At 34.8% G+C, this 27,342-nt stretch overlaps 2 protein-coding genes across 2 annotated transcripts; both read left to right on the top strand.

Annotated features, from left to right (window-relative positions):
- The first annotated feature begins 249 nt into the window (after window positions 1-249).
- LOC125256518 (myomesin-2-like) lies at window positions 250-27,214 on the top strand. Its single transcript, XM_048172575.1, is given in 35 exon segments — window positions 250-313; window positions 1,412-1,514; window positions 3,913-4,005; window positions 4,179-4,314; window positions 4,485-4,639; window positions 4,916-5,008; window positions 9,727-9,815; window positions 9,906-9,947; window positions 10,252-10,416; window positions 10,498-10,659; window positions 12,303-12,444; window positions 12,720-12,757; window positions 12,760-12,912; window positions 16,652-16,826; window positions 16,962-17,083; window positions 19,185-19,372; window positions 19,506-19,632; window positions 19,998-20,176; window positions 20,304-20,418; window positions 21,080-21,239; window positions 21,543-21,649; window positions 21,733-21,777; window positions 21,884-22,020; window positions 23,235-23,379; window positions 23,477-23,536; window positions 23,656-23,723; window positions 23,810-23,923; window positions 24,062-24,149; window positions 24,646-24,684; window positions 24,818-24,923; window positions 25,063-25,226; window positions 25,622-25,658; window positions 25,759-25,781; window positions 26,057-26,112; window positions 26,274-27,214. Coding segments are annotated over 34 exon segments (4,125 nt in total). The 5' UTR covers window positions 250-313; window positions 1,412-1,434; the 3' UTR covers window positions 26,796-27,214.
- Window positions 13,776-16,726, top strand: LOC125256519 (M-protein, striated muscle-like). Its single transcript, XM_048172576.1, has 3 exons — window positions 13,776-15,770; window positions 16,066-16,249; window positions 16,397-16,726. Exons 1-3 carry the CDS (start codon window positions 15,591-15,593, stop codon window positions 16,597-16,599), a joined length of 567 nt encoding a protein of 188 aa, XP_048028533.1. The 5' UTR covers window positions 13,776-15,590; the 3' UTR covers window positions 16,600-16,726.
- Window positions 27,215-27,342: the final 128 nt, after the last annotated feature.

Here is a 27,342-nt window from a genome sequence, read left to right as displayed (position 1 = left end):
CTGAGGTTGTGATTCCAGGTAAAATCCTATCTTACCCCATTTGTATGTCTCAAGAGTCATCAGATAAATTAAAAAGAAACAAATGAACATTTGCACATGTTAAACTAAATCTGTTGTCTTGTCCTCTTTCAGTTGGTAAAATGGTCTGAAAATTGAGGTAAATGCTATATATAGTCTTAAGAGTATCCTTACATGGGGTGGCTGAGTGAAGGCATTCCCTAAGTGAGCGCATTATTTTTGTTCCATCAGCAGGAGCTTTCCAACTGCTCTCAGGCTGCTCTTCCAACACTCAAAGCTCTTCTTTTCTCTTGGGGTAAGTGCAACTTTTTTTTTATTAATCTGTTAACAGATATGTATTGGGACACATAAAGTACGCTGCTCAGATGATCATATTGGGTGTATTACAATATCAATTGAATATTGTTATTAGATATTATTGAATACTGAGGAACAGACTCTGTGTGTCTAGAGCTGACATGATTCTGGACTTCAGATTATCACTAAATGTCTGTGGTAACTTTTGATTCTTACATATTTTTATATTCGTTTTAGTGAGGGGGAAAAAATGGTATTACTTTCTCACAGGTTGAGTTCATGTAATGCAGAAATATGCACTTTATTGCATTTTATATGCATTTCATTGTTTGTTTCCACATGAGAACTTATCGTCGTAGCAGCCTGTCATATATGTGCAGGTCAAAGGTCAAATCTAAGGGATTTTGCTCAAATTCGTTTGCTCCCACTTGGATTCGATAAGTTGTGCCAGTTATTCTTGGGTCAGCTTTTCACTTTCTGCCTGTAATGTGATGCACTTGAGCTCATGAGTGTTGCTGATGGGCTGGAATGTGAGTAGAGGCAGTTTTGGTGCTCTTAGCGAAAGTTAAAAGAAAATACCATAGGAATATACAGTATTTGATATACAGTTTCAATACTGATTTATTTTGGGCAGACAACATTTGGTTTTGGTCTTTATCAAGGGTTATGCTTATAAGGTGGCTTCTTTTATATTTATATTATGTAGGTTAGAATAAATTGAAATATCAAATCATTTTATAATCATCTGTTTATTACATACACTCTTAAAAATAAAAGTTCCAGAAAGGTTTTTTTTTTTGCAGTAATGCCAAATTTAGTGAACAAATTTTAATTATCTAAAGAACCTTTTTCCACCTTTTGTGCAATGAAAAGATTCCATGGATGTTAACGTTTCTTCACAGAACCATTGATGCCAATGAAGAACCTTTATTTTTAAGAGTGCATATCATTATAACCTGAGTTAACAATATTCCCCAATATGTAATCGCAAAGAAGAGTTACACTAGATCTGTGCCATATTCATGTACATTTTGTCCAGCATAAACCATTTTAAAGGTGATTTAGATTGCACAATGAGTCTTGGTGTGGTCATAAGGTCTTTTTCAGAGTGTTCCCGACATGCCTGCGAGGGCCGTAACACTTTATCGGCAGGAGCAAACGCAACATCAAAGCTCAAAACATGTTGTCCATCATTCAAGGTATGGGATGGATGTGGTTGAACTCAAGTTTATTGGCCAAGCATATGGATAGCCGTGGTGTGAGCTTGGCTCGGAGGCTTCAGCAGGCCAGAAGAACGCACCGCAGCATTCGCTTATGCTAATGCCACTCTCTTTGTTGCTTCATAAGACGCCTAAAGGTCAAGTGACTTGATTGGATACTCAGATGGCTGATTTGAACCCATAGTAAGGCGTAAATCTGTTTAAAGGTTACGTCATGCATCACTCGTGAGAAAGGAGAAAATGTTGCTTCACACTACAGTAGGAAAATATGATATGAAGCATGGCGCTCAAGCTTCTCAGCTGTCAAGAAAGAAAATGTTTTGTGTTCAGTTCACATTTTGGGTGAAGTGTAATTCAGATTTGCTTCAGTGCCTTTAGTTTAACAAGCATGAATAAATCAGCTTTTACCAAACTTTACTATACATTTTAGGACTGATTCTGTTTCTGTAATCAATGTGGCCCCTAAAAAAAATCAATGTTAGATACCATGTTAATCATATTTTTGTCTCAATTTTGTGATCATAAAGAATTTCTTTTGTGTTGAAGACACAATCAAAGCCACTTCTAAAGCTTTGCTGGTGCTGCTGAATGAAACATGCTGTATTTGTTTTGCATTTTCTTGTTAGCATCTGTTCACATGAACTTATTAGCGCTCTAACGTTGTTTAAGTACTCTTTTAAAAAGAATACTTATTATTGAAAGTATTTACTTGAAAATACTTTAATGTCATTTTGATTGAAACTTGTCTTGTATTTAAATATTTGTAATTACACACTTGTTAATCTACATTTATATCAACTTTAAATGTAATATGTCTAGTTATAATGATAAGTACTTAGTATGTTAGTCAACACATCAAAATTAGTGTACTTCTTTAAAGCACAACAAAAGATTATTATAAAATAAGTTTTTTTTAAATGTACTTTAAAAAGTTAAACTTGTTAGCATACACTTAAAATTACTTGAAATAACTTGGCATTGTTACAAAATGCCCTTTTTAAAAGTCATGAAAGTGTTCTAGCATTAAGTACAGTACACTTAAGTGCACTTACACTTAAGTACACTTAATTTCAAATGAATGAAACAAAGTTTTGGGATCATTAAAGCTATAAAAGAGGAAAAGCTCCCAAAATGTACAACTTTAAAATCTTCCCATGCAGCTCTTAAGAATTTTATTCAAGTCATATTATATTATCTGCAAGTACAGTATTTTAAATATACTGTACTTTTAATATTTGAAGTACGCTACAAGTTCACATTCAATACAATTAAGTGCACTTCTTTTTTTACAAGGGTTATTTGGTACAAAACTTAATTTAATTTGTAGAATTAAGCAATTTCAACAAATTAACAATGTGATAAACATGTGATAATGCTTAAAAAACAAGCTAGGTTTGTTTTTGGAAGCTAAATATGATTTCCTGATCAGGCTGGTCTTTTTTGGCATTTAACCACTATATAATAAATCCACAATATACTGTATACTACTACACTGTAAAACCGAATAAGTTGGCGAAACTCAAAAAATTTGAGGTAATCAGTTACACCAAAATGTTTAAGTTAAGAAATTCAAAGTTGAAGTAAGCAGAACTGACAGATTTTTATTTTGCACTCATACATTTTAATTACTCTTTACTTGAAATATTTGAGTAAGCTAATTCTTATATTTAACTTAAAATTATCATGTAAACATATATTTTTAGTAGTGGAAACTTGGCTAGCTAATTTAGTAAATGTTAACTTGCTAATTGTTAACAATGCTTTGATAGAATTAGCATGGCATATTTGCTGAATGAGTACGGCAATATAGAACATATAACATATATCTATCTGTTCTCAAACCCAGCTCATGCTCCACTCATCACCATGATACAAAAAAAACGCTCAAAACATAAACTCTTCTAAATTACAAAGAAAAACATTAAACACTACTAAGTCTCCCACTTAACATGAATCTTGCACAAAATAAAACTTTAATTTTAGCATTTTCTCTCCCTGTCGAGTGTCATGGCAGGAAAATAGAAATCCCAGTTAAGTTAGTTTGTCTAAATTAAAAGAAACAAGTTCATAAAACTCAAAACAATGAAACAATTCAGATTACTTCAAATGTGTGAGTTTTGTAACTCAAAAGAAAGTTCTAAATACTCATAAAAGTTAATTTGATTGAACTAATTTGTTTAATTTAAATTTACCCTACTCAAACCAATTGTTTATTTAGAGCATTAGGGTTTATAGTGTATAATAAATCAATAATCCATCCTTCAAAACTAAAGGTAAAATTCTGACAGTACAAAACAGTAAAAAAGTGTGAAACTGCTCACATCTGCTGTCACACAATGCAAACATGACTCAAATGGTGTTCTGATGCGTTTGGCAGGAAATCAAGCTCTCAGGTAGTGAAGAAGCAGCAGGTCCAGGCCACTGAGGCTATGGCGGAACCAGCCTACACAGTGCCAACCTTCAGGGAGAGGTGAGATTTGATTGACTCCTGCATCTATTACAGTTCAGAAGGCTATTTAAAGACGGTGTAAGAGAAAACCTGAAGCCCGCTTCCATATTTACAGATGACAAAAAATGATAGTGTCACTGTACTCTTAAGACTAAACCTGTGCAAGTTTGGAATGTAAATTTGTGTGTGCGCAGGGCTCCCGAGGGCATGCAGGAGTATCAGAGAATGGCGGCTCACTTTGGAAGAGATTTGGTTCAACTGCAGCAGGAGCTGCACAGAATGAAAGTGGCCACACAGGAGCAAGTGAAAAATATCGAGATTACTAGAGAGGTGAAGGGATAGTTCACCCAAAAATGAAAATTTTCATGAACCTGTATGACTCTTTTTCTTCTGTGGAATGCAAAAGAAGTTATTTTTAACAACGTTGTCCATACAATGAACGTCAAAAGAGCAGAACCTTTGACTTTGACCCTTTAACAGTTCTTCCTGTATTTTAACAGGTGAAGGGAATGATGCCTTTGAGGAAGGATATTCCTGCTGAGGTTCCCAGAGCACCTGACTTCCTGGTCAGTCTGAGATCTCACACTGTGTGGGAGAAGACTCCCGTCAAGCTGTTCTGCACTGTGTCCGGCCAACCCAACCCTATTGTCAAATGGTTTGGATTTCAGTTTTATATCCCAAAACCTTCATGTTATCTGTTTTTGGTAATGATTTGATGACTTAATTATGAAGTTATATGCATATTCTCAGCAAAAAGCAATGAAACATGAAAAGAAGAAATTTGTTTGCAAATTGTTAGTAAAAGCATGCTTAAATAAATGGTCAGATGCATTTATTGTGCTCATAACTCATTAATGTCACTGTACTTTGGCTCTGTCACTGATGTGGTTAAAATGCAGCATAACTGAACTTTATTTCTCTGTTTCGGCAGGTATAGGAATAATGTTGCCATTGAACCCTTGAGTGCTCCTGGAAAGTACAAAATTGAGAACAAGTATGGGGTTCACAGTCTGATTATTAGCAGGTATGGCCTCACACACCCTCAGTTTACAATTAGGAACTTCCATTTTAAACTAACTTATAGTTGCTAATAACTAAATACGCAACTAAAAGGGTTATTTCACCCAAAAATGAAATTTCTGTCATTAATTACTCACCCTCATGTCGTTCCAAACCCGCAAGACCTTTGTTCATCTTTGGAACACAAATTAAGATATTTTTTTAAAGAAATCCAATGAGGTTTTTTATCCCCCATAGAAATTACCACATTCAAGGTCCAGAAAAGCAGACATTGTTAAATAGTCAACATGACTACTGTGGTTCAACCTTAACTCTTAAATGCATGACTGTTTCGCCAATCATTCTTACATATTCGGGTCTTTATCGACCCGGATCTGTATCTAACACGGAAGGATCTCTACCTGTCGTGATAATATAAAACTCCTCTGATATTAGAGTAGCAATTACAGAAGAATAAAATAAATCATATTTTGTTACCTTTTGGAGCTTGAAAGTGCTCAGTTTGAGCAGATGTTTTATGCCATCATCACTGTCCTCGTCAGAGCTCATTTCCCAGTAAATTCAGCAAATAATAGGCTAGTTTTATGTTTGAGGTTGCAAATATGAGCCTATTCGTGATCTCAAACATATTCTCAGAACTATATAATTTTCAATATCTTCAAAATTAATATTTCAATCGCTAACAGCTTCACCAGATCCATCCAGTGACAGTTACAGTCATATTTGATTGCGTTCAGTACTTGCTCTGCAGTAAATCGCTGAGTCATTTCATGTTTTTCTTATTATTTCCTTTTCTGTCTGAAAGAGTTGTTACTTCAGCATTGTGTATCAGACATTGCCACCTTGTGGAATAAAGGTGAATTGCACTTATTCCGTCATCTAAGATTCAATTATTGTTGTGCAGAAAAAAAATATACGTACACTGATACACACCTCGGGTCGTTAGCGACCCTATACAATTTTTTACAAAAAATGAATTCAAAAATAGGCATTCTTTTATAATTTTATGATTTTTTTCATGTTATATTCTTTATAATGAATCAATTAAGGAATACCAAGAAGGTTGAAGTCTAACTTTAAAAAATGAACGAGGAGGAGGGTAGTGAATGACATCCGGGTCACTAAAGACCCGAGGTATGCATTTAAGGGTTAATGTAATAACTTCTGAAGATGAACAAAGGTCTTACGGGTTTGAAACAACATGAGGTGAGTACTTATTGACAGAAATTTCATTCTTGGGTTAACTAATCCTTTAAGTAAGCTTTTTTTACACATACTATATGTGAATTAGCAACACATTTTAGTTTCAAGAGAACTAGCTTCAAATTAGCTTCAATATTTACTTGCCCTTTGTCTTCCAAAACCCATTTGATTTTCTTTCTTCCAAAATGTTTGTCATTTTTACAGAAAAAGACAAATGCTTCAGTTTAAAACCTGTTAGGTAGTTAACTGTAAGCTGCCTTACCATATAATTTTACTGTAAATTACTGTCAAATTCAGGTTTTTGTGAGTAAAAACTATGAATTTCCATGTAATTTATCATGAAAAAACAGTAAAAGTACATTCATAGAAGGTGTTGTTTACCTTTTGCCATGTGTTACTTTATTACCACGTGTTACCTTGTTACCTTTGCTTGTTGTTTACCTTGTGTTAGCCCTGATGCTAACATGGTGTTAAAAATGTAATAAACAAAAGCAAAATACATTCCCAGAAGTCCCTACGTGGCACAGTATGTATGATTATAATATTTTTTTAAAGTAATTTTGTTTTGTTTTGTTGGAGTCCCTGTTCTCCATTCACTTTCACTGTATGGAAGAGTGCAGCTCACACCTCCAGGTTTGTAACAGCCTGGGAAAGTGAATGAAGGACTTTTAAGAGTGACACTTTCCTATTTAGTCCCAGTGAGGTTAATCTTGAAGAAGTCTCAGCTGTTGGTTCTGCTCAACTTAGCAATGCGTCATTTGATCCTGGAACGCCTGACGCCAGTGAAGACTCACAGCCGCCATTACAGTAGCACCTCTCAGAGATCATAGGCCATCACAGTGGCCACTAATTGAACTTACCAGACTCATTCATTCTCAAAAAAGCTTGTTATATATTTTACTACAACTCTCAGAAACTAAATGTGAATACATAAGAAAATATCCTTTGTTAGAAAAAACATGCCCTATGCGTTGCAGAGGAAAAGGAGTGGCTCTAAAATAGTTCACAGGGACTGAAGGTCACATTTCGGTGGTTAGTTCTCAATCCTTCAAGGAGAGCACAGCATGTCTGAGACCAACACACTGCTGTCGAGTGAGATCATGTTCTGGATGCAAAAGTCTGTCCACTCATACCAAATGGTTCATGAAAGAGGTGTGAGGAGCACAGGGAACACGTTTTCCACCCTGTTAACTAGCCAACATTTTGTCTCACTTGGAAGTGTGTAATTTTTCCATTTGAAAACTTTCTCTTGTTTAATATGCACAGACAATTGTATTTAAAGGATTAGTTCACTTGAAGATGTTCGTCTCTTTCTGTCATCTGCCGAAAAGAAATTAAGGTTTCTGAGGAAAATATTCCAGGGTTTTTGTCTGTATAGTGGACTTCAGTGGGGTTCACTGGGTTGAAGGTCCAAATTGCAGTTTCAGTGCAAATCACTATACACGATCCCAGACGAGGAATAAGGGTCTTATCTAGTGAAACGATCTGTCATTTTCTAAAAAAAAATTTTTTACAACAAAAAGTTTTAACCACAAATGCTCGTCTTGCACTAGTTCTCTTCTTCCTCTTCTTCTATACTTGCTAGTGATATTGTATATGACAATTTAGTTCAAACTTTGAATAATTTATAATATAATTTAGCCAAAAAAGTCCAAACATTATGGCTCTGCAGCACTTTTAAAACATCTGTGTTTGTGAACAATCCGACCAGCCCAGCATAGCAACAGTGGCTCAACCAATGGCGTGAGTTGGGGGCATGGCTATCTGTTTGTTTCACCAATGACAGACAGGGGGAGTCGTTATTTTCCAATTCTGTTCAAAATAGAGGCACAGAAACTACATACCTGACCTTTAAAGGTGCCATTGAACTTTTTTTACAAGATGTAATATAAGTCTAAGGTGTCCCCTGAATGTGTCTGTGAAGTTTCAGATCAAAATACCCCATTGAATTTTTTTTAATTCATTTTTTTAACTGCCTATTTTGGGGCATCATTAAATATGAGCCGATTTATGCTGCTGCCCCTTTAATTCTCGTGCTCTCCGCCCACGGAGCTCGCTCTTGCCTTAAACAGTGCCTAAACACAGTTTACACAGCTAATATAACCCTCAAATGGATCTTTACAAAGTGTTCGTCATGCATGTGGCATGCATGTGTCGGATTATGTGAGTATTGTATACTGTTATATTGTTTACATTTGATTCTGAATGAATTTGAGGCTGTGCTCCGTGGCTAACGGCTAATGCTACACTGTTGGAGAGATTTATAAAGAATGAAGTTGTGTTTATGAATTATACAGACTGCAAGTGTTTAAAAATGAAAATAGCAACGGCTCTTGTCTCCGTGAATACAGTAATAAACGATGGTAACTTTAACCACATTTAACAGTACATTAGCAACGAAACATTTAGAAAGACAATTTAGAAATATCACTAAAAATATCATGATATCATCATGGATCATGTCAGTTATTATTGCTCCATCTGCCATTTTTCACTATTGTTCTTGCTTGCTTACCTAGTCTGATGATTCGGCTGTGCACAGATCCAGATGTTTTGCCCTTGTCTAATGCCTTGAACATGGGCTGGCATATGCAAATACTGGGGCGTACACCCCGACTGTTACGTAACAGTCGGTGTTATGTTGAGATTCGCCTGTTCTTCGCAGGTCTTTTAAACAAATTAGATTTATATAAGAAGGAGGAAACAATGGAGTTTGAGACTCACTGTATGTCATTTCCATGTACTGAACTCTTGTTATTTAACTATGCCAAGATAAATTCAATTTTTAATTCAAGGGCACCTTTAAATGATCTAACAAGTCACTTTACACAAATAGAATTTAATCTATAATACTATTTATGAGTGTGTTCGTGACATTGCTGATTCAGTTGCTAGTTCCTTAAAGGGATTGTTCACCTAAAAAAAGTAATCATTTACTTCCAAATTTGGGTTTTTAATGTATTAGCTGGTAACACTTTACAAAAGCTCTCATTTGTTATTAGCTCTCATAATGTGTATTAACTAACATGAACTAACAATTACAGTATTTATTAATCTTTGTTAATGTTAGTTAATAAAAAATACAGCTGTTCATAGTTTGTTCAAGTTAGTTCACAATTGTCACGAACTGCTCTGAGGACTCAAAGGTTAGAGATCCAAATCTATCTCGTGACAACAATGTTAAGAAATACAACATTTGATTGTAATAATGTATTAATAAATGATTAAATTAACATTAACTAAGATCAATAATTGTTTTAAGTATTGTCAATTCTTAGATAATTTAACTAAAGTAGTTAACTAATGTTAACTAATGAAATCTTACTGTAAAGTGTTACCTATTAATTTTTGTGTGTTTGTTTTGTTCATAACAATGGACATCAGTGGTGACCAAAACTGTTTGGGTACCACATTCATTCCTTTCACGGAGAAAAGAAAGTCATACAGACATATTTTTCTTTAGAACACTCATGTTCAGTCTGTTTATTGACATTATGAAATTGCGTTGTTTTATTGCAGATGTGCAGTTACTGATTCTGGAGTGTACAGTGTCGTGGCAACCAATCCGCAGGGAAAGGCCATCTCCAAGGCTACTGTCTGTGTCAGGAGTGAGTGTCTCTTCTTTTCTCCTCATATCTTTTGTCTTTCTCTTTGTGAGTTGCCTTTAAGTGATCTAACTTGCTTGTTTTTCCATGTAGGGCCACAAGGGGGAGGAGAGCTCTCCCATCTGCCAGGACTAGGTAAAATGGAGCTTCTGTTTGGCTGACGCCCAGGTCTGAAGGACCTTAATTGAGATCATGAGTTTTAAATATCTGTCCTGTTCCAGACGCAAAGTCTTGATAAGACATGGAAACAATGTCACATTTTCCCCCCAGGGTTCATTTGTGCTTGTAAATAGAAGGCAGTGTGGTAAACACCTCCTAGAGTTGTCAATAAACAAAAAAGTGCATTCATAGTTACTGAATCATTCAAGTATGCAATTTGCATTTGTTATGTGAAATTTAATATGAAAGGTAGTAAAGGTTTCTGTTGTGTTTCCTGTAGTTCCTCTGCTCAGCGGCATTCATCCCAGTAAGCTTGAGGTGTCCCTGCTGGAGTCATTTGGAGTGACATTTGGTACTGAAGGAGGGTCTGTTAGTCTGGTGGCCAACATGGTGGTGGTGCCGGATCTGCCAAACCTGCCACCTGAGGCCATGTGGTACAGAGATGGTGAGATGCTGCATTTTCATTAAGTTTGGAACCACTAAAAAGTTTAAACTGTTACTAACACTTTTGCATTTTTGTGTGTAGATACTTTGCTAATGCCATCCAGGTGGGTTGAGATGTCCATTGGTGGTGGTGTCGCCAAGCTTACTCTTCCTCACCTGAACAAGGATGATGAGGGTCTTTACACCATCCGCATTTGGACCAAGGATGGAACCACAGAACACAGCGCTTACCTGTTTGTTAAAGGTAAAAAATAAGTGACAAATGCATTGAGTAAAATAGCCATCCCTAAATATATATACAGAGCCCTTAAAGGTAAAAATATAAGATGGGAGGAACAATTATATTTTGATGCTTTTGCTTTTGCTCTCAAATGTTCATGTTCCCCCGAGAAACTTTGCGTTCGCTTGCAAAACCTATGTGTTTACCCGAGAAACTTTTGCAAAAAAAAAAAAAAAAACAAGTTTCTTGGAAGAACGCGAAATTTCTGGTGATAAAAATAAAATGAGAAAAAAAAAAAACGTTTTCGGTTTCCCTGAAACTTTTAAACGTTTTTAAAGTTTCTTGGATATGGAGTCCCTAAAGGGACATGATTGAAGGAAAAAATATTATTTCAATGCTTTTGCGTTCACTCGCAAAAGTTTTGCGTTTCCCCAAGTAGCTTTGCGTTAGCTCGCAAAACCTTTGCGTTCACCTGAGAAACTTTGCGTTCACTCGCAAATAACTCAAAAGTTTCTCAGGAGAACGCAAACATTTTGTGAGTGAGCGCAAATTTCTTGGGGAATGCAAAATATTTGCAAGAGAATGCAAAACATTTTCCTTTTATCTCATTTTTTTCCATCATCATGTTCCTTCAGGTGCTCTGTACTTGGGAGAATGCAATAGTTCTAGTGAAGGAAATAATATGATATGGAAAGAAAAATTATATTTTGTTGCTTTTGCTTTTGCTTTTGCTCGCAATCTTCACATTCCCCCAAGAAACTTTACAGTTGTTCGCAAAACTTTTGTTTTCCCCCAAGAAACTTTAGCGAGAGAACGCAAAAGTTTTGCGAGTGAATGCAAAGTTTCTCGGAAGAGAAAGGAGGAAAAAATATATTTCAGTGTTTTGTCATTCGCTTTCAAATGTTCCTCCTCCAATGTCCTCCAGTGTCCTCTGTGAGCCTTTTGTGGGCGAACACAAGTTTCTCGGGAGACCGCAAATATTTTGGAGATGGAAATTAAATGAGATGGGAGGAAAAAGTCTATTTTAATTCTCAAAAGCTTACGCAAAGGCACTGAAATATCATTTTTCCTGTCATCTCTTGATGGAAATAACATCACAACATTTATTTCCATCGAGAGGTGCATCAATTTTTGCTCAAGATCTTGTATTGACAATGCAAGAGGTGAGCACTCTGTAAAGTCTTCCCCAGCACATCCCAAAGACTTTCAATGAAATTAAGGTCTGCAATGTGTGAAAATGATTCTTCATGCTCTCTGAACCATTCTTTCACAATTTTAACTCTGAATCTTGACATTGTCATCCTGGAATATGGCCATGATGTGTCTTCCTACATGGTTGTTTAAGAAATGAAAAGCTACACACTCCATCTTTAAGGGTTAAAAGAACCGTTTCCAAACATATAACATGCTAGAAGCATAATAATCACTGTAACAATGATCCATTCATAGATTCTTAAGTATCTGCCTATTATAATCCAAACAGCGACTTTTTTTTTTTTTTAGCCGGGCAGTGTATTTTTTCCACTATCGTGTTCCATAGAGGTATTCCATTTAGCGTAACATAAATGAGAAAGAGATTTTTTTTGTTGTTGTTGTTGATGTTTTATAAATATATATGTATAAATATATATATTTTATAAATATATATGTATGTATTTGTTTCACAGATGCCACTCCCACAGTGGCCGGGGCCCCAGGAGCCCCCATGGATGTTACAGCCTCTGATGTCAATGCAGATTACGTCCTGGTCTCCTGGAAACCTCCAAACACCACCCATGAGGCTCCCATCACTGGATACTTTGTGGACAGGTAAACATCCTCTTCAGCCTAACAAAATTATACACATCAAATAGATTTCATTTTAATGTATAAATAATTTAAATAATGCAATTGAAAATAATTTAAATAATTTAAACAAAAACTAATTTATTTTTTATTCATTCAAATTAAATTAAAAAAATTATTAAAAAAATAATTTAACAATTATTAAAAAATAATTTACATTGTTATTCTTTAGATTTAATAATAAAATTAATTAAAATAATTTTTGCATAATAAAAAAATCTTGCATGTTGTCTTGGCAGACGCAAGTCAGGAACTAAGGACTGGGTCCAGTGCAATGACGCCCTGTGAAAGTGTGTAAGCTGCCCGTCCATGGCCTGACCGAGGGAGCTTCCTATCACTTCAGAGTGAGGGCTGTGAACAAAGATGGCATCAGTCTGCCTTCTAGGATGTCCTCTGGAGTGACCGCTGCAGAAGTGGAGAGTGATGTGGAAGGTAGGACTAAAAACTATCAGCAGATAATAATATCTTGTGCTGAAACAGGACCAGTATAGCCCACACACACACACACAGGTTGTTACTGAATGGGAGTGAAAAATGAGCTTAGATTGGTAGCAAAAGGCTGTTTCTTCAAGCTTCAGACACCTCAATCTTTAGACACGGTAAGTGTGCAGGATGCAGTGTTATGCTTTTCCTTCCTACTAATTATGTTTTGCTCCAAATTCACTGTACAATGATTTAAAGGGATAGTTCACCCAAAAATGAAAATTTGATGTTTATCTGCTTACCCCCAGAGCATCCAAGATGTAGGTGACTTTGTTTCTTCAGTAGAACACAAATGATGATTTTTAACTGCAACCACTGCCGTCTGTCAGTGGTATAATGCAAGTCAGCGGGAACTTGGACTATAAGAGTAAATAAAAAATGACAGACAAATCCAAATTAAACCCTGCGGCTCGTGACGACACATTGATGTCCTTAGACACTAAACGATCGGTTTGTGCGAGAAACCAAACAGTATTTATATCATGTTTTACCTCTAATACACCACTATGTCCAACTGCATTCATCACTCGATTCATGAGGTCTGATCGCGCTCTGACAACATAAATATATGTATAAACACTGTTCGGTTTCTCGCACAAACCGATCGTTTCGTGTCTTAAGACATCAATGTGTCGTCACGAGCCGCAGGGTTTAATTTGGATTTGTCTGTCATGTTTTATTTACTCTTATAGTCCAAGTTCCCGCTGACTTGCATTATACCACTGACAGACGGCAGCGGTTGCAGTTAAAAATCATCATTTGTGTTCAACTGAAGAAACAAAGTCACCTACATCTTGGATGCTCTGGGGGTAAGCAGATAAACATCAAATTTTCATTTTTGGATGAACTATCCCTTTAAGTGCCTTTAATACTTGTATATTTCTATATTTTTGCACAATTGTTAGTTATTGTATGTATTCGGTGTCACATTTGCAATGCATTTCGTAAGTTGCTATTATTCACACTCATATATCGCACACAGAAGCTTAAGTGATGATCGTAAAAACTGTATAATATGTTCAAATGGAATCGCTTAAGCTGAAGGGAAAATGAAGTATTATGTGTATGTATTGAAACAGTGATTAAAATCGAAGGGAAATATGACATTGCGATTCGACAGGAGGACCTACAAGGAGGTACTTTCAGATTTCACTGAGCCATTAATATCATATCTCTCCATCCTTTCAATCAACTGCATGCTATATTTGTCAAAATATCTTACAACTTAACAATTAACAATCCATTTTTTCATTCATTCATACCATATAGTAATTTTTGAAACATAAAGGGGTAAACATGAACCTTTAATCTCATTTTTTAAGATAGACCATTCTTTTATTAAAACATATGCATGAATGTGATGTCAACATGACATTGTCATATCCAAGGTATGACATATCCATGGACCCTTTTCATCAAAATCAAGATTTAAGGCTAACATTTATATGGATGGATACGAGAAAGTGTCCTGTATCTGGTCACCATTTCTTTGAATTTTTTCCATCATTTTAATCACCTCTTTGGCTTCATTAATTCATTTTAAATAGTCCTAGTTACACATTATTTTTTTAAATAAAGATATTACATGTAATCTCTCAATCAATATGAGGTTATATAAACTGCATATATAATAAAATATATAATTAGAAAATAAATAGCAAAATGCTGTTTTTCAGATTAAGTACAACATGTCTTCCTAAAAGTATTTCATGCCAAAAGGAAATTGAATAAATAGTGGCAAAAATAATAATTTAGTTTAGATAATGTTACATATTAAGTGTGAACTTGCTAACCAGCTAACCAGTAATCTTCCAATGCCGATTTACCATAATCGCCGCATTTAACCCGAAACGTGTTCCTCAGATTGAATTTAACCACCAAATAAATGAGTGAAATAATCTGTAAAATTAATTTCATCCATCTAAATTAAATTAATCCAATTAAATAAAGTTCATCGTATTAAGATGTTTGTTTTTTCTGCAGTGTTGTCAATTAAAAATTTAAATTAAATTTACTGGGATGTGACACACTGAATTTTTGGCTAAAATTTATTTTCTTTCCCTTAAAATACTCAAATATTCACAGAATATATTTACAGAATATTCAGAGGAAAGTTCAAGTAATCAATGTAATATACCATATGCCTTTCAGTTCTTTCTCTACAGTAGCTTTGTTTGTCAGCAAACAAGTACTATTTATTTATTTATTTAGCCAAAAATTCATGTTGTCTGTTCAACAGTTAGCACTAAGTTCAGTGGTGGGGAAAGTTACTTAAAGTAATGTGTTGTAATATTTTGTTACTCCCTAAAAAAAAAAAAAAAAAAACTAATTGCGTTAGTTACTTTTTTGGGCAAAGTAATGCATTGGATTACTTTTGCCTTACTTTTCTATTAGTTCTATTTTTGACAAATGTAAAGGCCCTTTCACACCAAAAGTGAAATTTATAAGACTCTTGTACAGTAGAGGTCAATAAATGGGAAAACAAAGTAACTTGCGTTACTTATTTGAAAAAGTAACTTATTTTGTTGAAAAAAGTAATCTGTTTGCATAACTCAAGTTACTTGTAATGCTCTACCCCCAACACTGGTTACTAACACACTGCAAATAAGAGTGCATATGTAAAGTTGATGAGGTTAAAAGCATTTTGTATAAATAAATATCTGATTTATTCCTGTTTAGTGTATGTTACAATACCAGGTCCACCAAGCAATGTGCATGCTACAGAAATAAACAAAACATACATTGTTCTGAGCTGGACACCACCTAGCCCTCGCGGACGGGCACCTGTGTGGTACCTCATCGAGAAGGTGTGTTTTCACTTTTATATCTGTAAAATCTGATATAATGTTAAAAATTTATTAAATAATAATAATAATGTAAATTTGTAAATAATGTAAAATCTTAAAAAGTTTTAAGAATAAACATAATGCTAAATTTAAAACAGTTATTAGTCATTATAAATTAGTTAGTTATTATACATAAAAATTTAATTGTACAGTGCTAGTCATCATATTTTGCAAATAAATTGTTTATCCCATAATTCCTCGGTTTGTAAGGGGAAACTCTCCTCATAATGGTCATCTATGACTCTCCACGGCTTAGTGTGTAGGTGACAGTCACATCTGGCAGAGAGTCAACACTGCGGTCCAGCTACGATCCCCCCGTTACCCTGTTTTCGATATGGAGGACAAGAAATCTTACCGTTTCCGCATAATCACTGTCAACAAGTATGGCTCAAGTGAGCCATCAGAGCCCACAGCACCCATCGAAAAGGTGGACCCTTATGGTAAGAAGGCTCTAACTGTCAAACTGAACAGACCTGCTGTTGTGGTTGTCTAACTGTACAATGCCAAACTATGTTAAATATGCTGTCCAAAAGGTCATTAAGATGCAAAGAATCCTCGTGTAACTACGTCCATGCTGTATTTTACAGGTATTGTTCCGAACATTGGTATGTATGTTTATGCTACCACAGCCTTCTGCTTTGCGAAAAGGAGATCACTTCTCACTGAAAGTCTCCACATTTTTGTTGTTTGGCTCACATTTGCTGGGTGTTTTAGTTCCACCTTCACATCCATCCACCATATTATGTTCACTTTCAGCACGGCAGACTTCCACTCCCAATTAAATCTGTAGGAAAAATCTAATGATGTTTTCTTTTTTTTAATTGTGTGTTTGGTTTGTGCAGGTGTCCCATCTGCCCCGGGACAGGTGATTGCTTCCAGAAACACCAAAACTTCTGCTTTTGTGCAGTGGGAGGCCCCAAAACATGCCAACAACCTCATGGGTTACTATGTGGATGCCTCTGTGATCGGCTCCAAGACCTGGTTCCCTTGTAACCATAGACCTTACAAACACACCAGGTAAAGTATACACAAAAATGTGCAGATTTAGTTTAATTTGGTCACACTAAAGATGTTAATCATGTGCAAAGTCTTGCGGTGGTTTCTGGAAGTAGGTTTACATTGGGTCTGTCTATCTGGATTTACATTTGTCAGGTTTGTGGTCCATGGTTTGGTCCCAGGAGATACTTACGTGTTCCGTGTGCAAGCCGTGAATGCTTACGGATTGAGTGAAGAATCACAGGAATCTGCGCCCCTCTTCATTGATGCTGCACTTTGTACGTACACAACTGACTTCTATAGCAATGTCGCTGTATTGGCTTTATGAAAACGGTAATAAAAAGAATGGAAAGTTAGGATAAGACAATTAACCAAAATTTTTATCTGTAAGGCATGGATGTGTCATCATGCAAAAACAAACATTTTCAGTTGCAGATGCAAAAATATGCAAATGTATCCAACATTAGAGAGGAAATATACAGTAGTAGAATATTAAAGGTGTAGAAATAGTATGAATGTTAAAGTAGGATATTAAAGGTGCACTAATTTTTTTTTTTTTTCACTGGCCAGAATACAACAGCACTTTAAGAAATGTGTGTGTGTGTGTGTGTATATATATATATATATATATATATATATATATATATATATACAGTACAGTCCAAAAGTTTGGAACCACTAAGATTTTTAATGTTTTTAAAAGAAGTTTCGTCTGCTCACCAAGGCTACATTTATTTAATTAAAAATACAGTAAAAAACAGTAATATTGTGAAATATTATTACAATTTAAAATAACTGTTTTCTATTTGAATATATTTCACAAAGTAATTTATTCCTGTGATGCAAAGCTGAATTTTCAGCATCATTACTCCAGTCTTCAGTGTCACATGATCCTTCAGAAATCATTCTAATATGCTGATCTGCTGCTCAAGAAACATTTAATGTGTACAACTGTACAAAATATTTGTGTACAATATTTTTTTTCAGGATTATTTGATGAATAGAAAGTTCAAAAGAACAGTGTTTATCTGAAATCTAATCTTTTGTAACATTATAAATGTCTTTACTGCCACTTTTGATTGATTTAATGCATCCTTGCTGAATAAAAGTATTCATTTCTTTAATTTCTTTTCAAAAAAATAAAAATAAAAATTCTTACTGACCCCAAACTTTTGAACGGTAGTGTATAATGCTACAGAAGCTTTGTATTTCAGATAAATGCTGTTCTTTTGAACTTTCTATTCATCAAGGAATCCTGAAAAAAAAGTACACAACTGTTTTCAACATTGAAAATAATCATAAATGTTTATTGAGCAGCAAATCAGCATATTAGAATGATTTCTGAAGGATCATGTGACACTGAAGACTGGAGTAACGATGCTGAAAATTCAGCTTTGCATCACAGGAATAAATTACTTTGTCAAATATATTTAAATAGTACACAGTTATTTTAAATTGTAATACTATTTCACAATATTACTGTTTTTTACTGTATTTTTAATTAAATAAATGTAGCCTTGGTGAGCAGACGAAACTTCTTTTAAAAACATTAAAAATCTTAGTGGTTCCAAACTTTTGGACTGTACTATATATATATATATATATATATTATCAAACCAAAATTTATTCACACACCTTGAACATTTCATTCATTAATACAGTTTATTCACTATAGTTTAAAAAATGCTAATAAAATATGACAAGATCTCAGAGTTAAACTGTGTCAGAAAAAAAAAAAAAAAACACTTAAGCAAAACATGGTCAGGTCAAAGTGTCTGAATAATTTTTGGTTCCAAATTTTTTATCAGTTTTACTGTTTTTTGGGTATAATATGTCACAGTTTACTTTATTTTGCTATCCTCACTTACATAAATGAACTGTTTAAAACAGTTTGTCATAGACACACGCGTGTGTATAAATTTCTTATAAGACACATTTAAGTAATGTGTTTTGAAATTGTAGCCATATAAACACCTGTGTTGTCTTACACAGTGGGTGCAGTGGAGTATGGTATGTATGTGATATATTTCATTTATAAAGTAATTTAACACATCCACTCCTGATATTTACACACCAGCCTAATAAAATCAGCTCCTCCTTTACTCAGTATACAGTAAAGTCATAGCAAAGTGAGATACACACAATATAGGCACAGTAAAAGTCTTGTTTGTGAATTTATGTATGCTAATAGTAACCAATCACTCTAACAGTATCACTGTATCTAAATGATTCTGCTGTCACCGTAAATGGTTTAATCACTGCACCTGATCATTATTTGATCCACAATGGTTCCTCCATGGCTCCAGTCACTTATACTATATGTGATCCTAAGGATCTTTATTCTCGCTGAATGATTTTCCCTCTGTCCCACATGATCAGCTACTCCCTCCGCCCCATACGGCATCAGCCTGCTGAACTGTAATGGATCCTCCATGACCCTGGCCTGGAAACGCCCCAAACACACGGGTGGCTCTAAGATCAAGTCTTACTACCTGGACAAGCGCAGGGCAGAATCAGTTGATTGGAAGGACGTTAGCCCAAGTCCGGCCGTCCATAGGATCTTCACGGTATGGTCTACGTGAATATATTTCTTATTTGTGCACAAGAACTTAGGATATGAAAATAATCTTTACAGATGGAATAAAAATCTACTCTAAATGTATGGTGTGTTTTTTTTCCGGATTGGTCTGTATTTCACAGGTGGAGAATCTGACCGGTGGCGTTTTCTATGAGTTCAAGGTTCGGGCTGTTAACTTGGCCGGAGTTGGCCTGCCATCTGAGCCCAGCAAAGCTTTTGCCTGTGAAGCCTGGACAATGGCTGAGCCTGGTCAGTACCCTGTTTACTCCACTATACTACTGTCAGTTAATATCCAGCAATATATATACTGTATACTTATTCGGTGACATTTATATATTTGTGTAATATGGCCTACTATTAATATTTAACTATTTATCTAACTATTTATGTACTGTATCTGCATATATGTTATCTATACTACTTTATATTTTAATATAGAATGTTATACATACACATATACACACATATGTATTAAATTAGATGATGTGTGTGTGAATGCACACTCAAATGAGTCACTCAATAATATAAATAATATATAAATATTATATTTATCCAGGTTCTACAGCAGAAAATACCATCTTGTCTAGATTGATAAATCTTCTCTTTATCATCAGGCCCAGCATATGACATCAGTTTCTGGGAGGTGCGAGATAGCTCCATCTTGGTGCAGTGGAGGGCCCCTGTGTATACCGGAGAAGGTCCCATCACTGGATACTTTGTGGACATGGCTAAGAAGGGCTCATCAGATTTTGTCACTGTGAATGCTGAGCCTGTTGGGCATTGTTACCTGAAGGTATGAAACTGAACTCATTTTGTTACAAAATTCAAATGCCTCTTGATTCAAGAAGTGGCACAACACAGAAAATAAGAACGTAAATAAATGTGATTCAGTTTTCAAATGTTTGTACATTGATTTGTAGGTGACTGGACTAGAGACTGGAGCATCATATGTGTTCAGAGTGCGTGCTGTGAATGCTAAAGGTGTTGGAAAAGCCTCTGATGTGTCCGATCCCGTATGTGCAAAAGCACTGCCAGGTAACAACCATTCTTTAACATGCAGCATATAGGTGTTGTTCCAAACTCAAATTTAGGGGCTTTCACACCAGTGAAACATTTTCAGAGTTTCTATATCTATTGGCGGAAGTACCTGCTTTTTGTCATGTTTACACTGCAGGAACTGGGAACGATTTTAGTTATAGGAACGCCTTTTGGGGGACTACTTCAGAGTAGGGACTAACCCAGCAATAGGAACTAACAGTGACATAACTGTACGTTTGACACTGGTATCCGCCATTTTTAAAAAGCCGTGTGAACACACAGTTTACATATACTTCACAAACTACCTCCATGAAACATGGAAAACAGTGATAAATGACTTTGCTGTTGGCCGGCTTATGCCACTTCAGAGTTCCTACTGGCGGTGCGAATGCAACCAGGAAAATGGCCCTTAGGGGAACATTTAGTTCTCAGGGGGCCGCCCTGGTGGCTCGTACCTGCAACTACCTGGTGCGAAAGCCTCTTTTCTTTCTTGTGTGGAACTCAAAAGATGTTTAGCAGGATGTACAAGTTACTGTTTTCCATACAATGAAAGCAGGGGCAAATGGGTTTACCTTTCACTTTCATTGTATGACAAAAAGTGGATTATGATAGATAACTCTTTTTTTTATTAATGTTTTCTGTTATTTTGTCTCTTAAGGTACAAAGGAGATTGTATGTGGTGTGGATCAAGAGACTGGAGACATTTTCCTGAACTTTGAAGCTTGTGAAGTTTCTGAAACCTCTAAGTTCAGTTGGTCAAAGTCCTACAAAGAAGTCACTGAATCAAGCAGGGTCTCCATCACATCCTCTGGAAGACAGTATGTCTGATTTGTGTGGATTTTGTCTTTTATTCAACCCAATCTCATGAGAATTTGTAAGTATTGAACAAGTTGGCAATTTCATACAATCTGCCTCCTATGAAAATGTGTGATTTGAAGGTAAAACGTTACCATAAAGGTCCACCAGTGAGATTGTATGTTTTTGCAACCAATTTTTTAAAATTGTAAAATACTTATGAATTGTCATGAGACTTTGTTGCATTTATTACCACAGCATCATAACGTATTGAAGCTCTGTAGTAAAGTGGTGTAAATTAACAAGCTGCGATGTTTTCTGTTTAGCTCAAAGCTGACATTTGTGAACCCTGAGAAGGAGGATCTGGGCATCTACTCTGTCGCAGTGACCGATACAGATGGAGTTTCATCCAGTTACTCTGTCAATGAGGAAGGTCAGAGATGAGGGTGTAAATATCTCCTTTATTTACTTATAAAGTTGAAGTTTGATGCATATGATACCCGTTTTCTTTTACAGAGCTCAAAAAAATGCTTGATCTGAGCTACAACATCAAACATCCTAGTGAGTTGCCTGTGGATTGTTTATGAATGTTTCTGATTGCCATTTGATGAGAATCTAGATTACCTAAGAATGATTTGGTCTTTAAATGAATGACTTTTTTTATCAGTTGTTCCACTGAAGACGGAACTGAACTATGAGATTCTGGAGAAGGGTCATGTGCGTTTCTGGGTCCAGGCTCTGAAGTTGTCCTCCAATGTCAACTACAGGTTCATCGTCAACGATAAAGCCATCACGAGTGCTGAGGTACAGCCTAACTGCTTCAAAACCACTCATTACTCATTATTATTGTTGTGGTTGTTATTTACAAATACATTTACAAATAATTAACAAAATTACCCAGTTATTTATTATTTTTATTTTATTATTATTATTAAAAATAATAACAAATTTACACATTTACAAATAATCAACAAAATTACCCAGTTATTTATTATTTTTATTTTATTATTATTATTAAAAATAATAACAAATTTACACATTTACAAATAATCAACAAAATTACCCAGTTATTTATTATTTTTATTTTATTATTATTATTAAAAATAATAATACATTTACACATTTACAAATAATCAACAAAATTACCCAGTTATTTATTATTTTTATTTTATTATTATTATTAAAAATAATAATACATTTACACATTTACAAATAATCAACAAAATTACCCAGTTATACCCAGTTATTTATTTTTTTTATTTTTTTATTATTATTATTAAAAATAATGATAAATTTACACATTTACAAATAATCAACAAAATTACCCAGTTATTGTTGTTGTTTACTAATAAATGAACAAATATTAACAAAATTAGCCACAGCCAATTATTTATTGTTTGTTATTATTGTTTACAAATAATAATACATTTACAAATAATTAACAAAATTACCCAGTTATTATTTATTCGTATTATTATTAAAAATAATAATAAACTTACACATTTACAAATAATCAACAAAATTACCCAGTTATTATTTTGTATTGTTGTTGTTGTTGTTGTTTACTAATAAATTTACAAATATTAACAAAATTAGCCACAGCCAGTTATTATTTATTGTTTATTATTATTATTATTATTGTGTGGTTGTTATTGTTGTTTATAAGTAATAATACATTTACAAACAAACATAATTACCCAGTTATTATTAATTATTTATTTTTATTATATTTTGTATTATTATATAAAAAATAATACTAATACATTTACACATTTACAAATAATCAACACAATTTCCCAGTTATTATTGTTGTTGTTGCTTACTAACAAATTAACAAATATTAACAATTAGCCACAGCCCATTATCATTTATTGTTTATTATTATTATTATTATTATTATTGTGGTTGTTATTGTTGTTTACAAATAATATTTACAAATAATTAACCAAATTATCCAGTTATAGTCCCATTTAAAACCCTTGATAAAAGTATATTTAAAATGATTTTACTGTGTTTAGGGTTGCAAAATCAGCCATGATGTTTCCACTGGAATCATTCAGATGACTATTGAGCACTTCACCAAAGCCAATGAAGGCACTTACACCATTCAGATCCACGATGGCAAGGCCAAAAGCCAAAGCTCACTGGTTCTTGTGGGAGACGGTGAGGGCTTAACAGCGTCCAGTCACAGAACAGTTGTGGGATTTCTATGAGTTTAAAACCTCTGTAAGCAAATGTTCTTTGTATTTTTGAATTTCAGCATTCAAAGTTGCTCTAAAAGAAGCTGACTTCCAGAGAAAAGAGCACATCAGAAAACAAGGTTTGTGAAGCTACATAACTAACACAAACACTTGTATCCCCATATTCTCAGTGTTGTTTCTACTGTGTGGTCAGACAGTTTTCATTTATTAATCTGTTACATTATTCTGGTTCTCTCAGGCCCTCACTTCTCAGAATACCTGTCTTTCCACGTGACAGATGACTGCACAGTGATGCTTGTCTGCAAGGTAAAAGCAACACAACAATTAAAAGACTGTTTAACATTGATATCAGTGTCTTATGTCACTATCCTTGCCATATTTTTACACTGTAGCTGGCCAATGTGAAGAAAGAGACAACATTTACCTGGTTTAAAGAAGATGAAGAAATTACTGTTGACGTTCCACCCAACCCAATGTCTGGATCTTGCTCCCTTCCAATCCCCATGGTATGATCACCAGCGCTCCAGAGATCAGGGTTTAGAAAGCATTAACATAATTGCAGTAAATGTTTAGAACAGTTTGGAGCTTCATAAATCTTGCTATTCAGTTACATTGTTTTTATTTTAACTATTTTGGTCCAACAGTTCTCCAGGAAAGACCAGGGAATTTACAAAGCTGTACTGGGAGATGACCGTGGAAAGGACACCTCTGTCTATGACATTTCTGGCAAAGGTATATATATATATATATATATATATATATATATATATATATATATATATATATATATATATATATATATATATACTGTTTATGTATGTATGTTTGTATGTTAAGTAATACAGTATTAATATATATATATATATATATATATATATACACACACTACTGTTCAAAGGTTTGGGTTCAATAAGATTTTTAAGCATTTAATACATAGATTATTCAGCAAGGATGCATTAAATTGATCAAAAGTGATGGTAAATATATGTATAATATTACAAAAAAATTTTTTTAAAGTCATTTACGTCATAAATGCTTGACTTTTGAATTTTCTATTCATCAAACAATCCTGAAAAAAAATGTATCAGTTTCCACAAAAATATTAAGCAACATAACTTGTTTTCAACAGTAATAATAAGAAATGTATCTTGAGCATCAAATCAGCGTATTAGTTATTTAAACACTAATTGTCATGTTAGATGATTATTTTTTTATTCTTTTTTGCCAGTGTTTGAGGACATCATCAATGCCATCGCCAATATTGCTGGTATGTTGGGAAATTTTATGAAAATGTAACCTGAATTTAATATTAAATTTATTCCATTAGTTTATTAGTTTAATGCATTCTACTTAAAATCTATTTAAGTATAGGATTACTGTTGTATTGTGTTTCATTACAGGTTCCTCTGCCTCTGAGTTGGTTCTGCAGTGCACACCAGAGGGTATCAGACTGCAATGCTACATGACATACTACACAGAGGAGATGAAAACCAGCTGGTTTCATAGGTATATCCACATGAAAAAAAGACAACCCATCTGTTCAGACTCGGAACATAGAAATCACATATATGATGTGGTATATGAAAATGTTGAGTTGAGTTTATAGCCAATTTGAGTGACTTTCTTTTTTATGTTTTGGCTTTAGAGAAAGTAAGATCTCCTCCTCAGAGAAGATGAGAATTGGAGGCACAGCTGAGATGGCCTGGATGCAGATCTGTGAGCCCACAGATAAGGAAAAGGGTCATTATACCATTGAGATTCATGATGGCATAAAATCACACTCTCGCACCTTTGACCTTTCTGGACAAGGCAAGTGGAGACTGGACTGCTGAATGCTATAGGCTCAGAATTTTACATAAAAAATCTGTTTTTACTAAAATATCTATTTCATACATACTAATACTTGAATACACATTTATTTTCTGTGATTGGAGCATAAAGTCTGGGTAAAAATGCAGGATAATAAAACTTCTCTGAAAACTTTTATACAATTTTTAATACCATTTTTTTCAGTATCATTCTGATAATGGGGAAAAAATCTTATAAATAGAATAAATGTTTTTACAAACCATTTTAAACCAATATTGGCACATGTGTTTTAAACTATATTTATAAAAGATTTTTTTCTTTTCTTTATCATGGAAAGAATTATTTGTCATGGATTGTGTAATTCGTTACTTATTGTGTTTCCTCCATTCTAACAGCATACACTGATGCCTATGCAGAATTCCAAAGACTCAAGTAAGAGAATCAAGATTGCTTCAGTTTATTCTCTTAACAGACTCCTATTATTAAGAATCAGCTCAAAACACACTGACATTTTCTCTCCTTTTTTCATCAGAGCTGCTGCTTTTGCTGAGAAGAGTGAGTATTACTGAGAACCGGTCAAATGACACATTAATAAGGTTCTAATCCGGTATTCATGCATACTTGAACTCAAGCAGTATAATGGAGCATAAAGCTCAGTACAATGACAATAATCTCATTAAATCAGCTTAGGTATGTGTTCAGATGTCAGAACTATGACCCATTTTTCCATACAAATCTATTTATTATTAAATTCACATTATATTTTACTTAAAACTATTATGTTTAAAATGGTGTCCAAATGTGTTAAATGAACTATTTGCCCTCTGTAGACCGTGGTAGAGTGGTAGGTGGCCTGCCAGATGTTGTCACCATTATGGAAAAGAAGGTAGCATTTCCTTTACTTTTCCCATGTTCACTAGAACTACGTTTTGATATTTCTTTTTAACACATTTCTATTAAGTGAACTGTGTTGTCATAAAGTGTTCATATTTTATGGACTAATTTGCTGTACCTGTGCACATAATTTGTGACCTCTCACCTCTACAGAGCTTGAGTCTAACTTGCACAGTATGGGGTGACCCCAGCCCAGAGGTCACCTGGTTTAAGAATGAGCAGGAAGTTGTGTCTGACGACCGCTACAAGATCACCTTCGAGGGCGGCAAGTTTTCCAGCCTCACTATCAAGAGTGTTTATGTGGAAGATTCTGGAAAGTACAGCATCAATGTGCGGAACAAGTATGGAGGTGAATTTGTGGAGATCACTGTAAGTGTCTACAAACAAGGCGAAGAGATCCCTGAGCCCAAACTGGGACAGATGTCCAGGCCAGTCGCCACCCCCAAGCCAGCTACACCCGCTCCACAGGCAATGAAGACCCCGACTCCTTCGCCCTCCATGAAGTCCGCCACCCCTACTCCACCTCCCTCTGTGAAGTCTCCCACTCCAACTCCACCTCCCTCTGTGAAGTCTCCCACTCCAACTCCAGCTCCTAAATCACCCACCCCACCAAGATCCGTGAGATCCCCTACCCCTCCAAGATCCATGCGATCTCCCACCCCTACTAAGAAGTAACTAGCAAACTATGGCTTATAGAACCTGAAGTATTGATAGAGTTGATGTATAGTGTTTCAATTCAAATCAGCTGAAGATTATCTGTTTTAGTTTGCTGCAGTAGTCTACAAATCAGGATCTGTCACTGGTACAATTGTGAGATTAAAGATATTTGTAATAAAAAATCTGAGGGAAGAGTCCTTTAAGATCAGCTTCAGACTCCAAAAGTACCAGTTCATCTCTGAAATAGAGACAAAAAATAGTAAGATTGTGTTTTATGTGTTGCTTTCGCAGCCACAAGATAATAAGTTTGCTGTTGGGCCAGCCAAAAATCATCACAAAGGCCACCGCTGTCTTATCTGTCTTTATTCTGTACCCTCCAAATGCTTTTTGGTGCCAATAAAAATCAGCCGTCTCCTCTCTGGAGTGGATCTTCGGTAGTCTGAGTTGTATTTTGTCTCTTTGTTTATTTCCCTAAAGGACATTATTAATTTGATTCAGTTTTTACATAATATGGGCAATCTGTGAATTACTGTTTGACTAGTTAACCTCAGGATTACTATCAAGG

The sequence above is a fragment of the Megalobrama amblycephala genome, linkage group LG21 (assembly GCF_018812025.1).
Source record: "Megalobrama amblycephala isolate DHTTF-2021 linkage group LG21, ASM1881202v1, whole genome shotgun sequence".
Lineage (NCBI taxonomy): Eukaryota > Metazoa > Chordata > Actinopteri > Cypriniformes > Xenocyprididae > Megalobrama > Megalobrama amblycephala.
This window is presented reverse-complemented; position numbering and strand designations above follow the sequence as displayed.